We start from the raw sequence: 15,161 nt of genomic DNA on the forward strand, positions 1-15,161 counted from the left end.
CAATCTGCCACTTCGTCACCTTATTTTGTGAGCCTGATATTCTGCCAGTAGTTAAGATGAAGAATCCAGTTCAATTTTCCAGCATTTAAATCTAAGATGGTATTTACAAAACAGTAAATCTGAACTTCAGTAAATATTTTTAATAAAAGGTAGTTTAAAATCGAATCTTTTCCAAAGGCTCGGGACTAACAATACAGTAGCAGGAATCACAGATGTTGTATTCCAACATAATGGAGGGAAAGGGGGGTCAAATTGTGATTATTTTATTTTTTAAACAAAATATTTTTACATACTTGCACCAGAGGCCAAAACAAGCTTTCCTGAAACAGCAGAGCCACACCACAAAATAAGCCACACTAGTCTAAACATTTTAGAGATCTCTGTTTATTTCCTAACATATTGAACACAGTTTATTTTAAACTTGCTCTCTCAAAACTGAGGATGATATACATAAACTATAATACGGTCTATATTAAAATAAGAACACTAAGGAAGAAAACCAAGCTTTCTTCCAAAGGTTATAAGATGCTCTTAGATGGTATCTACAGGTATTATCTACTGACGTTCTCCTACAGCATCTATTACTATCATATTTAAGTTTCTCTCTGATGTATTCGTTTCTCTGGGGCAACAGAGACCCAGCATGGCTACTGGATTAGTCCAATTTCTATGCTTTTAGCATGAAAATTATGGAAAGAGCTAAATACTGAATGTTCTGAGTGTTCAGTAGCAAATGTTCAGATTTTTAAGGCAGACGGGTTAATTTTTACACAAAGTTTTAGACAAGTCAAATTTCACAATGCTCAGGGCTGAACATTGTCTTGCTGGCTCTTACAGCAATAGCACTGGGATGGTTTAAAAGCAAGATCCCAAGAATATCCCAATTTCGACATTTAGTAAAGATTTCAAAGTTGCAAGGGAGCATCAACTTCCACCGAAGGCATGTTACACAAACTCTTGGTATACACTTTGCAATGGCAAAACTTCAGTATTAACTACTCTCAAGCCATTACATCAAACACTTCTTCACAGTGATGAGCTGTTTGTAAACATGGTCATGCTATTTGTATCTATCCAATTCAACAAAGGCAAAATATGGCTATAATAGCATGGATGCCCTATATATTGCTATAGCTGCAGATAAACGAGGGCTCTGACTAACCAACCTGCCGTTTCAAGTGCCCTGTTGTGCTGGATCACACAGCTCCTGAACACAGGCAAAAAGTCAAGTGTTTGTTGCAGTTTTCTTATTTCTGCAAATTATGCATTCCATGTAAAACAACCCACTTACACCAAAATAACGTATTTCCGCATAAAACAAAAATATACTTGAAATTACAATACAGAAGTCAAAAAAAAGTCTGCTCTGGAACCAGGAGAAATGAGCTGTCTACACATCATATAATTGAAGTTAATTTTTTATATGGGGTTGGCACTCCCACAATATGTTTTGGGTTGACTTAAAAATATCTCTCTAGATAAAACTATGCAATTTGGTAGTTAAATGAAGTCATAAATTCTTAGAGATAATAAAAAAAGAAAAATAAAAAAGAAGTTATTATAAACAGAACCACAATGGAATTGGATTATCTAAGGAACAGACTCCAACAAAACATAAGCACCAACTTTCTGATGCAAGAAACTTCACATGCAGTTATGGCAACACACTAGCAACTCCACAGTAAATCCTGAGCCTAGAGAGTCACTTCTACAGCCTAGGGACAGAAACTGAGTTAGGGGACTGTTCCACAGCAATAGATTTCCAGCATCCCAGCTGAATGCTAAAAGCTAGGCAGAAAGTAAGTCAGTTTGAGCTCGTCAACACAGCAAATTAACGCAAAGGGGCTGCTGCAATAAGACTTCATACCCTAGTCTTATTTCGTTCTGGGAGACAACCCCACAAATGTTTTTCATTAATTTTCCACAGAAATGCAAGCAATAACTCCTTCAGACTCTTTTGCATTCGCACAACTCCTCAAAGGTACAGAACATTACTCAAAAACCCAGTATACACAAAAGTTTAAGATTTTAACACAAAAAAAATGTGACAACCAAATACTTCTCTAGAGTATTACTACCAAGTAACAGATGTAAAGTTCCATCAGCCTTACCTTTTGGTTTACTTTCAACTTCTGATTTTACTACCTCTGACGAGTTTTCAGGTTTTGTTGCACTGGGTAAATGAATTAGCTTTGTTCCAGGGGGATGATTAGGTGATGGCTGTATGAACGAAAGAGAACTTTGTTAACAAAAAATCATTGAGTTTTACTTTTGATTAGTCTACAGGACATGCTCAGGTTTTCATTAGCTGAGATGATGCAAATGACCACCTCCAAGAGATTCAGTGAGCTTTCCTATTAAGTACTTAACTTACTGCAGTTACTTCACTACAGCCACGGCAATTAGAATTTTGTCTACCGATTAAAGACACAGCACAGCTTTCAAACTGGAAATCAATCTCAGGACACTGTCAGATACACTTTTGCAATTGTACTTCAGCAGTTCCAAGCATTACTGTTCCATTACCCTGAAAATTGCCTCCTCCAGCACAGAACAGAAGTGGTTACTTGACAGTTCTGCTGAAGGTAACTCACTGACCAAGCTCACTTCACACTGGAATAAAGCAGGAATAGTCAGTAGCCATACACTACCTCAGCAGAAGAGGCAATCAGTTTTTAACTACTCAGACAAATGCAAGAGCACACGAAGGGCCATCCCAGCTTCCCTTCACTCTTAGCAATTCGTATAGCACAGAACTATAACAGATAAATGTCACTAAAGATTTCTCCTGAACGAAAAATCCATAGAGGCGTTGCAACCAGTAACAAGTTTCAGAGTTCACATCTAACAAAAATAATTGTTTCAATATTTTTTTTCCCCCAGGAGACTTACTGAGCTGCCAGGAAGATTCAGACAGCTTCAGCTGCAGCCAATTCTTCACAGCCCTATGAGCTACAAACATAGAATATGATCTTACAGTCAGTACTTACCTGAGCAGCCCTAATAGTGTTACCGACGTGAAAAATCCCATTGCCTTTAGTTACTCTGTTCATTGTCATTTACAGTTAAACTTCACAGAATTTCTACTGCCACAGAAACCAGGCTTACTCTCCTTAAAACCAATGATGTCTGTGGGCTGGTGTTTGGTACCTCTGACATACCATAGAGGAAGTCACGGTCACTTGGGATGTTCTTGGAGTACATATGCAATTTAACTCACTCCAGAATGCTATACGAAGGAAGCACTATAATAACCCACCTATGAGATTAAACAAGACCAACATGGAATAGTTTTCTACATTTCCCCATTCCAAAATGAGATGCAATTAGAAGTGAGAGGAAGTTTAGGCAGACAGGGTATAAATACCCTGAGCCCAGCAGGATGCTGGGACCAGCTGAAACCTCTCTAAATATCTCCCGTGGGAGCATATATACTCTTGAGCACTTCAGATACATCAGGGCTCAGCCTTCCTGTGCTGAACAGTCTCCAAATTTCCCAAGGGAAAAAAGCCCTCTCTGCTCTAGAGTTTCCTGATGACAGCTTTTTTCTTTACTGGCTTAAAGACTGAGAATGCCCTTCCAGTATCCCTCCATCTAACTCAAAGTGAGCTGAGCACAAACCCGAAGCAGCCATCCATTTTCACAAGAGCTTCATGAGAATTATCTCCCTAGGGCTCTCCAGGTTGTTGTCTTTGGGATGACTTTGGCAACAAGCTTAAGTGGAATATTAAGTGCTGAACTCCACTGTTTATTTCATTGTCTTTAAGCAATGCAAAACTGTTTTCTCACTTCGTTTCCCCTCTGCTGAGAAACAGCCTACAACAACTTTCCAGACAAGTCAACACACAAAACAAAGCACCAACATATTTTAGTGTTTATACACAAGTCAAACAACACAATTCAAAATGTCTAAGCAGACTTCACATTAATTGAACATACTTTAGATAGGCTCTTTATACGCCCAGGTTACAAGGTAGAAAGCAGGGAAACACACTTTTGAACGATCAATCTCATGACAAGAAAGCAAACTGAAAGCTAGGTCCTGAAATGCTAGTCTAACAGCATTCATACGAAGATGTAGTGATCCTACAGACTCCTACTTCAAGGGACAAAGCCTGGAGAAAACCAAGGAAAATCAGTGTGCTTTGATAGAATCACAGAACAGTTTAGGTTGGAAAGTACCTTAAAGATCATCTAGTTCCAACCCCCCTGCCACAGGCAGGGACACCTTCCACTAGACCAGGTTGCTCAAAGCCCCATCCAACCTGACTTTGAACACTTCCACCAACGGGGCATCCACAACTTCTCTGGGCAACCTGTGCCAGTGTCTCACCACTCTCATCATAAAGATTTTCTTCCTTATGTTCAATCTATATTTACCCTCTTTCAGTTTAAAACCATCCCCCCCTCATCCTGTCACTACAGACCTTGGAAAAGTCTCTCTCCATCTCTCTTATAAGCCCCCTTTATATACTGAAAAGACGCAATAAGGTCTTGCTAGAGCCTTTTCTTCTCCAAGTTGAACATCATCTTCCTTAGGACATAACATTCTCTGAGCTTTAAATAGAAGGCACCACTCTTCTAACTTTCATTTTCTCAATCATCTGATGTTTTGACTGCACCAAAAACAAAGAGGACACACACCATGTCTATAGGTGGATGAGCACTGCTCTTAGCACTGCTACAGAGGGAAAACACATTCAAGGAAGTCTCTGTTCCTACCCTCTTCCCAGGGACTCACCCCACGTTGTGCCCTACACCATTACAATTATTTCCATAGCAGTATAGGAAAGCAAATCAGTCAGCAAAACAGCATTAATGACGATAGCCCATAGCCAAAAAAAAATGAAATTGGACAACGGTTTTAAAAGCTTTCTTGGTCACCTGAGTAAAAACTGAAACACTGGTTTATCTTAGCTGCCTTTAATTAATCAAAGGCTGAAAATCCATACAAAAGCTCTTTGTACAAGCGATGCATAAGTTCAAGATAAAGGACTGAGCATCACTGTTGTGCTTCCAAGGGATAAAAGCGCTCTTGGGTTCAGATCAAAATAAAACTCAAACTAAAGCAATTTTGCCATCATCACATTATCTGCTCTCTCCTAAGCTTTAAGTTCAGTATAGAGAATAAAAGTGCTACTTTTCCCACTCACTCATAAACAAGGGGGAAAATAAAATGAAAAAGGATGCAAAACTGTAGAACAGTATTTTTCAGGCTTACACAATCAGCAGTTTATGTAGCTCATTAACCTAAGAATAACCAAAGCCAAAAGCTTGGCAGTATTCACTGAAGGACATTTACATTGGTAATGACGGCTGAGACATAGAACAGCAAGCTCAACATCCACCAAACTTGGAAAAAAACTCAAACCAAAAACTAAAGAAATCCCAAAATATTCCTTGTTTTAAGGCCAAGTTTAACTTGTATAGGAAGACTTAACAGTCTTGTCCCAGATTGTATACAAAGTCTGTTACAAAGAGAACTACGAGAGACCTTGTACTGTAGATGTGTTTGAGAAGTTATTGTGACTTACACCACATGGCTTTGAAACGACAATTTTTATATCAATCAGCTTGGTTTTCCCTCTCTAATGTTTTAAATACCAAGACATTTGAATAGACCTTTTCGAATTAATGTTAAATATAACTTGATATGAAAGAAGTTTGAGGGGGGTTGTTTTCTTTTACAGGCAAGAGCCCTGTGAGATGATTATGGTCTGATTATGGAACAATATTGACAAATTTTCAAATGGCCAGTGTATTCAGCATCTGTAAGATATTATGTCTTCAGATTCCACGTCTTTTAAACTATTTTTACAGGAAACCCAAAAATAACAGTATGAACAGCTACAAACCTTATCTGGCTTTTTATCTTCTGATTCATTACTGGATAATCTTGTCTTAAGTTTCACTGAGCCTTCTTTAAAGATATCTCCAAACCCAATACCTCGGATTTTCTTTGGCTGTGCTGGTCCAGATCCAGGTTCACTCCCATTTCCTGGAGAGACCACAGGTGAGGTAGGACCACTGAAAACAGGCTCTGAAAATAAAAAAAGGAAAGAAAACATTGTTTTAATATCTGAAATTATTTATTTGCTCTTCTGGAAAAAAAAAAAAAGTGGAAGTAACACAGTTGTGTACACTGCTCTCGCTAAACACCTTTTCTAGGAACATTATTGTAGCTGTAATACCTCACATTTGTTCTAGTTGTATATTTCATATAAGATCATTTGAAATGACACAAGTATTGCATTGAATACTCTGGCAACTAAGTCATTAGATCCCTAATATTTCTTGCTATTTCAATTCTCACTCAGGCTCCACAGTCTGTTAATGTTAATGTTATGTTTTCTATTAGTTTTATGAAACATTGCTTATGCATTCTCTGAAGAGGTGTTCTTAGTCCAACATTTAAAAGCTTGTCATTTGCACAGCTATAGCTTCTGAAACCTATAATCAATAAAGGTCCGTAACGAGTCCTACCATGTTTCAACAGCCACAGGAAAAACCAGTGTGTTTCAGTAGCAGAGTGATGCCTCTTAATTTAGGAGCTTTTAAGACTTTTTTTTAATTTTTAAATTACAGTCAAATTTGTTCAAACCTATGAACTAGTATTCATGGGTAAACCATTTCCATGTGCAGAATTCCAGGAGATAGTAATGTGAAAACAGACAGCTTTATAAACCAAACTCAAAATAGCCTCCACATCTTTTAGCCTTTCAGTTAAGTTCTTCCAGCATGTGTATGCCTGAGAATTGCAATAAAGATTAAAGCCTCTTCCCTCAAACAAATTTAAGAGGTTTTGACAACTACCATGAAGTTACATAGCCTCTTTGGCTTCAGTTTCTCATCTTTCCTCAACTGAATTACTCTTCACTTAGTTATATCCCTCTTAGATATCTAAAAGGATAGCTAGAAATTTCATTGGTGAGAAAAGTCCAGGTTGCATGTTTGAAAGGCCACAGCTCAGCGAATGGGGGCATTTACTGTTTCCCGGGAGTGAGGAAAGAACTAGCAGATACTTGAGATCCTGACTGAAAGTACTAGAGCATTAAATATAACCCCTGGGGGTGTGAGGGACTGAAAATCATAACTTGTTAGTTACTGACAGAAAATACAATTACTTCAAATTAATGTTCAGTCCCACTGATCTCAGTATTCAGGAATTAAGACCAACACATACCCATTTGTAAATTCATCTCACCAGACCCCACTAAACTCGGGGAACTTGACCTCCAAGGAGACAGCCACTGAGCTACTTGGGACTGCTCAAGTCAAACAACTCTAATTGTATGCTACTGCAATTATTTCCACAGTTTACCAAAAAACAATTCAAGCCAGACTTTTCCTTCCTATCCCTGAGCAAGCCCTTGTTAGAAACAATCAATACTGAATATCTTGTAAATGAGGGTGCACATTACTACAACAGAAAAATAAATATATCACTTTTTCCCTTGACAATATACAGATGTCCTTAAGCACTGATTAACTCCCATTACAATATTGTTCCAAAGAACACTCCCATTCCAGCAGTGTCGTATCACAAGTCCCCAGCCTTTAAACAGGTCTTCACAGACAGAATACCTCTAAAGTGCAGTTTCAAGGGAACAAAGCAATTGCCTGTAGAGCATGCACCTGCCTGGCACCCCTCAGCACTCAACTACTGTCCAGCCACAGACCGTCTGCTTCTGCCTGAGCCATACAGTCATAGCCACAAAGGAATGGCTAAATGTAAACACTGCCTTAAAAACATTTTACTGTTAGATTAAAACATAATAAAGAACCAGGGCCCCCTCCCCAGGACTCATTTTAAGTTGACGCTCTCTGTACTGCTTAGATTCAATTCACGTTTTAATTCTCAACTGACATGGTTAAATGCTTAAGTTTTCCACGTTAGAGAATTCATGTCTGTGAGAATAAGACTGGAAAAAAGTTATTAAACAGAAAAACAATTTTATATGCAATACTAAAAAAGCCTCAACTCTGAATATGATAAAATTTCTAGTGATAAAATGCAAAATATACATTTGCAAGATCACATACCTTGACTGCAATTTTATTAGAATTGTATTGGGAGCAAGACAGGTATCTTCACACTCAGCGTCAATATTTCCTAGAATTAAATTAAGTACTTACCGTTCTTAGGAAGCTTGAATTCTTTACAACTTTTGTTATACTACAATCATAATACTCCAAATTATACCTGAGATCTAAAGTGACTTTGCTAAGGGTTTACAACAAACAGAATACCACCTGTGTCATCCAGAATGTCCTGTGTTTCTCCATCATCCGTCAATTCCAATTCTTTCACAAAGTTTGAAGGAAACAACCCTGCCTTGCCATTTAGTATTCCACTCCACCAGCCTTCTTCTACCTGCATAGGAATATTTTGCACGTTATCAATAAAGCAAAAGGAAATTCCTATAAATTCCATAGATACTTCATTTACAAAACTTTGGGAAAGTTCAAATGACCATGATTTCTCTTTAAAGAAACCTACCAAAGATGCAGAAACAGTAGGCATAAAGAAGAGTAAGAAAATAATTTACTGTCACTTCTATCACTACAGTAATTATCCTAAAACATGAGACTAGCCTCAGGCTGATTAATCCAGAAGAGCAGCAAAATGTTCATCAGGTTTCTCAAGGTACAATAACAGGCATTACACATCTAATAGAAGAAGAAAATATTAAAATGTTTATGGAATAAACATGCAACTTTTAGCCACTATTCTACGGAAATTTTTACGTGTTATTGCTGTTCATCTGTCTTTTCCTCAGTCTTGTCCAGTTTCCACCACTCCTATTCCCACTGGCCTTGTATCCATTAAACAGCTTCAAACAATTTTGATCAAAAGAACCAAGTTTCAAAGACAGGTAATGTTGAGTAGAACAGAGAAAAGTCCTTAAGGACATCACAGAGTATCATATCATAGAATGGTTTGAGTTGGAAGGGATCTTAAAGATCATCTAGTTCCAACCCCCCTGCCACGCGCAGGGACACCTTCCACTAGACCACGTTGCTCAAAGCCTCATCCAATCTGGCCTTGAACACTGCCAGGGAGGGGGCAGCCACAGCTTCTCTGGGCAACCTGGGCCACTGTCTCACCACCCTCACAAGAAAGAATTTCTTTCTAATATCTAATCTAAATCTCCCCTCTTGCAGTTTAAAACCATTCCCCCTTGTCCTATCACTACATGCCCTTGTCAAAAGCCCCTCTCCTGCTTTCCTGTAGCCCCTTCAGGTACTGGAAGGCTGCTAGAAGGTCTTCCCGGAGCCTTCTCTTCTTCAGGCTGAACAGCCCTAACTCTCTCAGCCTCTCTTCTTATGAGAGGTGCTCTAGCCCTCTCATCATCTTCATGGCCTCCTCTGGACTCGCTCCAACAGCTCCATGTCCTTCTTTTGTTGGGGACTCCAGAGCTGAATGCAGTACTCCAGGTGGGGTCTCACCAGAGAGGAGTAGAGGGGCAGAATCACCTCCCTCAACCTGATGGCCACACTGCTGGTGATGCAGCCCAGGATACGGTTGGCCTTCTGGGCTGCAAGCGCACATTGCCGGTTCATGTTGAGCTTCTCATCAACCAACACCCCCAAGTCCTTCTCCTCAGGGCTGCTCTCAATCCATTCTCCACCCAGCCTGTATTTGTGCTTGGGATTGCCCTGACCCACATGCAGGACCTTGCACTTGGCCTTGTTGAACTTCATGCGGTTTGCACAGGCCCAGCTCTCAAGCCTGCCCAGGTCCCTCTGGATGCCATCCCTTCTCTCCAGCGTGTCGACTGCACCTCACAGCTTGGTGTTGTCGGCAAACTTGCTGAGGGCGCACTCATGAGTAATGGAAGACTAAGCTGTCCATTCCTTCTAGCAGGAGGCAACCGGCTGAACAGCACATGCCTAGCTCTAGATGTGCAGAAGGTACAGATACTTTCCCACCAGAGCTGGCTAGCCGACGAAGGTAGCCAAGACGCACAAGGATTTTCTGGTGACACACAGCAGTCCTAAGGATAGAAGTCTAATGGATGCCAAATTTTGTTGGCTTTGCTATTCACAAAACAACTCATTTTTGCACTGGAAATAAACCCGTTCAGGAATTAGGGAACATAATGACTCTAATGCTCAGTTATGTGCTTGGATTCCTGGTGTGTCATTCACACCGCAAAGCTCCAAAATTTAATGAAACGTTTATCAGGAATACCCCACAGTCCAAAGCAGAACAAGCAAAAGCTGGGCATGCATAAGTGACGGTGTAAAACAATGACAGAAGACTGAGTAAGAATTGTGCTCTTCTTCCCCTTCTCCCCTCCCTGTCCTTGGCAGTGTGCAAGGCCAGGCTAGATGAGGCTTTGAGGAACCTGGTCTAGTGGAAGGTGTCCCTGCCTGTGGCAGGGGGGTTGGAACTAGATGATCTTTAAGGTCCCTTCCAACCCAAACCATTCTGTGATTCTATGAAATCTATGAACAGTTTTCAAAATGTCTTAAATATATCCAATGTATTTGCCCAATGAGCACTATTTAAAAATTATAATTAAGATAAATTTTAAAATTATTTAATTTCAATTGCTCTGTTTTGGGGCTGGAAAGCTGTTTTTAGATAAGAAAGAAAAGCAGTAGGGGAAAAGAAAAAAACAGCAGTTGTTTACATAATCTTTTTCTAGCCTTTTTTTTGTAGGTCACTACGCCTGACACATAGGCATAGTTTTTAAACGCTAGCCTACCTCCAGGCAAGCAGAACGCATGCAAAACTGGCAGCCACAGAGACAGGCAATGAAAAGGGCATTGTTATTTTTAAAGACATCCTGGTCCTCAAATATAGCTTTGCTGTGGATAGTTCAAATTCGGAGTCTGGTCCTCTGAAATAAATTTTAAGCGTAGATTACTGACAAGTGCTGACCAGGCTCCAGTGCCTGGTGCTTTACATAATATACTACAGAAAACTAAAATTCAAATGCCTTGATGCACCCATACTAGACACAAGAGCCACGAGAAAGGGACTTTTAATGCTTATGATACAGAAAGTGACTCAAGCATCCATTTATTCTTCTGCCAAGAAATAAGGTCAGCAAAGCACTTTACAGACTTGCAAGGCAAAGCAATGCCAGGTCAGAGACAGTCAGGAATAAAACAAAAATTTCTTGAGTGTACTTGCTTCAGCCTCCTCATCATGCTGTCTTTAAAAAACCTGACTATATGCAAACTGGAAAAGGTATCTTTTAATTGACATCAAAAAACAGGTTAAAAAAGTTCTACACACTTTGGTGGAGAGCATCTGTGCATCTCTGGGCACTAGCAACACAGATGACAATTTCATAACTCTTATCTTCCATTTCAAAATCTTACCACATGATACAATTTCCACAAGAGGGAGTTACAGCTCTAGTACACAGGTCAGTACTTTTTTTGAGTGTGAATTCCATCAACTTATTTCTATAAGATGATGAAAACTCAGACTTCTAAACAAAGGGGACAAAAAAAGGCTGAAACAAGCAGTCTTGCCATTCAGACTTTTTTTTTTTAAAATAAAAACTCCACTAATGAAGTCATATGAATTTCAATTATGCTTGGTAACACAGCATGCAAATACTACAAATATAATACTACAAAAATAAATCTGCTACTTAGTGCTGCATCTGACAGGAGTGGGGGGAAGATATAACGGAGAAACAAAAGTTCTACAGCAATTATACAGTTATCACGTGCACTTTGTGCATGTACTTTGCACGCAAAACCCACATGTTCTGTAAACAAAAAATCCTGTGGATGCAGCCAGCACACAGCACAAGGGCCTTCTTCCCTAAAAGCTACTTTTGATCCTTGTAGCCTGCTCTCTTCAATATTAACCATTTAACTTTTGAACCCATCTGCCTCTATCTTTGATTTCACGATCAGTACTGTCAGTTGTAACTACTCCATTTATGAAAACAATTGCAAGGGCTAAATACTGAATTATTCTCAGGTAACTGGCAGAACTGATCCCCTTGTGGAGCTGATTTTCATTATCTTCCCCATTAAAAAAGTGACCAAATGATCTTTCCTTGAAGTAACACTTATTAGACGGACTTAGCCTACCCCTGTCAGGTCTATTCCAGCCCATCATAAAAACAGTGTGCAAACAGCTCTGTGCTAATAGTTAGCTGCAATATTTTCCTACCTGGTAGCATTTGCCCAAAAATTTGATTAACAGTTCTTCCTCACAAGTAGCAAAGGTTGGGTAGTACAAATATGTATTTTCAAACTATTAGGAAAGGAAGAAGAGTGGGGACTGACCAGAAACAATTAAAAGAATAAAATAAAATCCATGTTTCCTTAAGAAACCAGATGAGGAAAAGCTTTGATCTTTTTATTTTGTTTGGCTACTTGGTCATCTCTGATACGTTACACTGAACACCCCTCCCAAAATAATTCCAGATGTTGACATGTGCGACCCGAAACAGCAGCTTCTGCACAGTTCACTGCATATGCTATCTCTTGTAAATGCTTACGTTGGACCATTCAAAGTCATGACTGCTGCGCACAGGCACTATCCACAAATTAAGCTGGTGAGGTTGTCCAGGAGAGCGCTCCTTTACAAAACACCCCCACACAATGGTATTTACGAAACTGTGAGTTTAGTGAGCAGGTTTTACAAGTCACTTGCGCTGTTTATGCAAAGAGAAGAAATTCTAGAAGTCATTATTGCAAATGCATCTAAAAGCATAACTTTTTCCTTGCTAGGAGAACGGAAAAGTCCTTTCTGGCAACTGTCGGGATCCTGGAGAGTTCGCACTCTCTCCAAAAGAGGTCATGCATGTGAAAACCACAATCTCATAAAGCTTAAAAAGCACCACCAAACACAGGGCTAGGAAGAGAAGTTCAGCCTTCCCCTTCCTCAGACCCTCAAGGAGGTAGTAAGAAGAGATGGCACCAGTGAAGGTCAGAGCATGCTGTGCAGTTTTCCACCTAGTTCTGAAAAGGTTCCTTCCACGATCGCTCTGCTCTTTTCCGCAGGGTCCCTGACAGATTTCACTCTTGTAAGAGACACTCCTCCCACATATTCGAGCTCCATACTTTTGTGCAAGTGGGTTGAAATATATTGTGGTACAGGCTTCTGTGCTGAATACTATTAGTTCAAAGATTCAATGAGTTTGCAAGAAAGTATGAAACTGGAAAATCAGGTCAAATAACATTTTTCACCCAAGCCAACTTAGAGTATGTCAACTTAAAGGCAACTGGTCGAACAGTTTTAGCATGAGCATCCTAAAAACAAGGATCACATAGACAGGGCAAAGAACCGTAAAAGTCTTTTGAAAAAGGAATCTGCGTAACAAACACATCACAGTTCATTGCTGCAATGATCAAATACTTCCCCTATACATCTAGGGGGTTAGGATTATATCCTGAGAGAAAGAACTCCTGAAGCATTAGCTTTAGCTTCAAATATACTACTTCCTACGCTGCTTTCCCAACATCCTTGTAATTCAAGTATTCAGCCAAAAAAAAACAATTTGAATTTTGGCCCTGTGAAGACATGATCAGGTCTGTAAAACAACTTACCTCTTCATGGATGTCAATCACATCCCCCAGCTTGAGTTCCAGCTCATCCTCGTTCTGTGGGATGTATTCGAAGAGCACTTTGCACTGCCGCTTCTTGGACCCTGATTCAAGGGAAATGGCAAAAGTAAGAACGTTTGCAAAGGAAAACTAGTTTTTCCTCCATTCAGTTCCTGAGGATCAAATCTGACCAGAACACCCATAAGTCATCCCAAAAAGCCATGTAGCATTTGCTGCTGGTTTGCCAGTTTGCTTGTGTCACTTCAGGCTAGCGAGCTATGTCTTAGAGCTTGAAAGCCATTGAGCTTCACAGACTGCTGAGTACAAACAAATAAACACTACACTGCCAACTACCAACATGCTATAACAGACATGTTGACACAAGCAAGTCAGATAAATCCCCAGTACAACGATTTTCAAGCTATTTCCTGACTGAAATCTGCAAGAATGACAACTGCTGCCAGTTGCAGTGTTAGCACTTGCTTGGAAGAAAATGTGCAAGTTTGAGCCTTTAAGGAATCCTGAGAGAAATAACCAATGTTTTGTTCTGCACAACGCTGAAGCACAGACAGCCTTTCTGCCCTCTAACAAAGACCTTGCTAACTACAGGTCTGAGGTAATGCTAACATTTGCTCGGCTCATATTTCAAAATCCAAACTCATTTTTATCTGTGAATGCAAAAAACCTCCCTTTTCTTACTGCCAGGATGGAGTCGAGAAATTCAACCTAAGCTTCCATTAGCAGTGTTTGACAAAGGCAGAATTAAAATAAAGTGCAGCCTTCAGATGTTTGCCACATATCATTACAGCTTTGCAGGCATTAAAAAGACAAAATGACATCCCAAGAGGGGAGAGCATTGAATTGCCTTCCAACAACCCCTCCAGTCAGAGCAGTGTGAACCTACGATTGCCCAATTACTCTGCACGTACCCTGGAGTGATGCCACTGCTGAACCCGGAGAGTTTAGGCATTTCTCCTTCAAACAAGAGGCCATGCCTTCAGATCTTTTCCACAACAGAGCAGCCAGCATGCTTTTGAAGGCCTTGGTGATCCTGAGCTATGACCCACGCACACTCCCTGTCTTCCTCAAAAACAATCTGCCACAGTTGAAGTGAAAACATGAATGAAAAACCTGAAGTGGTAAAGTTTAAGCTTGTAGTAGCTGTATAATTTCCATGCTCTGTCTTATACTTTGCACTCCTTCCATACTCAAGCTTCAGCAATTAAGATTAGCTGGGTAAAAGCATTTCAAAGCACAGATACTGCCTCCAAGATTGATCCTTGTCTTATTACAGCAGCGTTGAAAGTCCAAAGTCAGATGTTTAGAAGACCGTCACACCCAACGTCCTCAGTACAAAACACACCAGGCACCTGAGTAATATTCAGCATCTAAAATTTCTGGGAGAGGGCTCACCAAATCAAGAATTTTCTACATGCTGGTATATGGTCTGTGCTCTAAAGAGCTTAAAAGGGGCAGGAAACAAATATACCAAAAGTATGAAGCTCTAAGGGTTATTTCTAATAACACATAATTGCCCACATAATATATCCTTCTTTTAACTCCCCTGAAACTCATACATCAGCCAAGAGGCTTTGTTAGATTAACAGTAATTGCAATAAACGGTTCACTGGCCT

General features: G+C 39.9%; 1 protein-coding gene across 1 annotated transcript in view; it reads right to left on the reverse strand.

Moving 5' to 3' along the window:
• The window catches only part of CD2AP (CD2 associated protein), an 89,126-nt gene that overhangs the window by 26,064 nt on the left and 47,901 nt on the right, over positions 1–15,161 (reverse strand). Inside the window, exons 4-7 of the mRNA XM_068397679.1 lie at positions 13,531–13,631; positions 8,254–8,374; positions 5,856–6,040; positions 2,112–2,220 (exon numbers count right to left, since the gene is read on the reverse strand). Coding sequence (XP_068253780.1) covers positions 2,112–2,220; positions 5,856–6,040; positions 8,254–8,374; positions 13,531–13,631 — 516 coding nt within the window. The remainder of the gene's footprint in view (positions 1–2,111; positions 2,221–5,855; positions 6,041–8,253; positions 8,375–13,530; positions 13,632–15,161) is intronic.

Source organism: Nyctibius grandis, chromosome 1 (genome assembly GCF_013368605.1).
Source record: "Nyctibius grandis isolate bNycGra1 chromosome 1, bNycGra1.pri, whole genome shotgun sequence".
Lineage (NCBI taxonomy): Eukaryota > Metazoa > Chordata > Aves > Nyctibiiformes > Nyctibiidae > Nyctibius > Nyctibius grandis.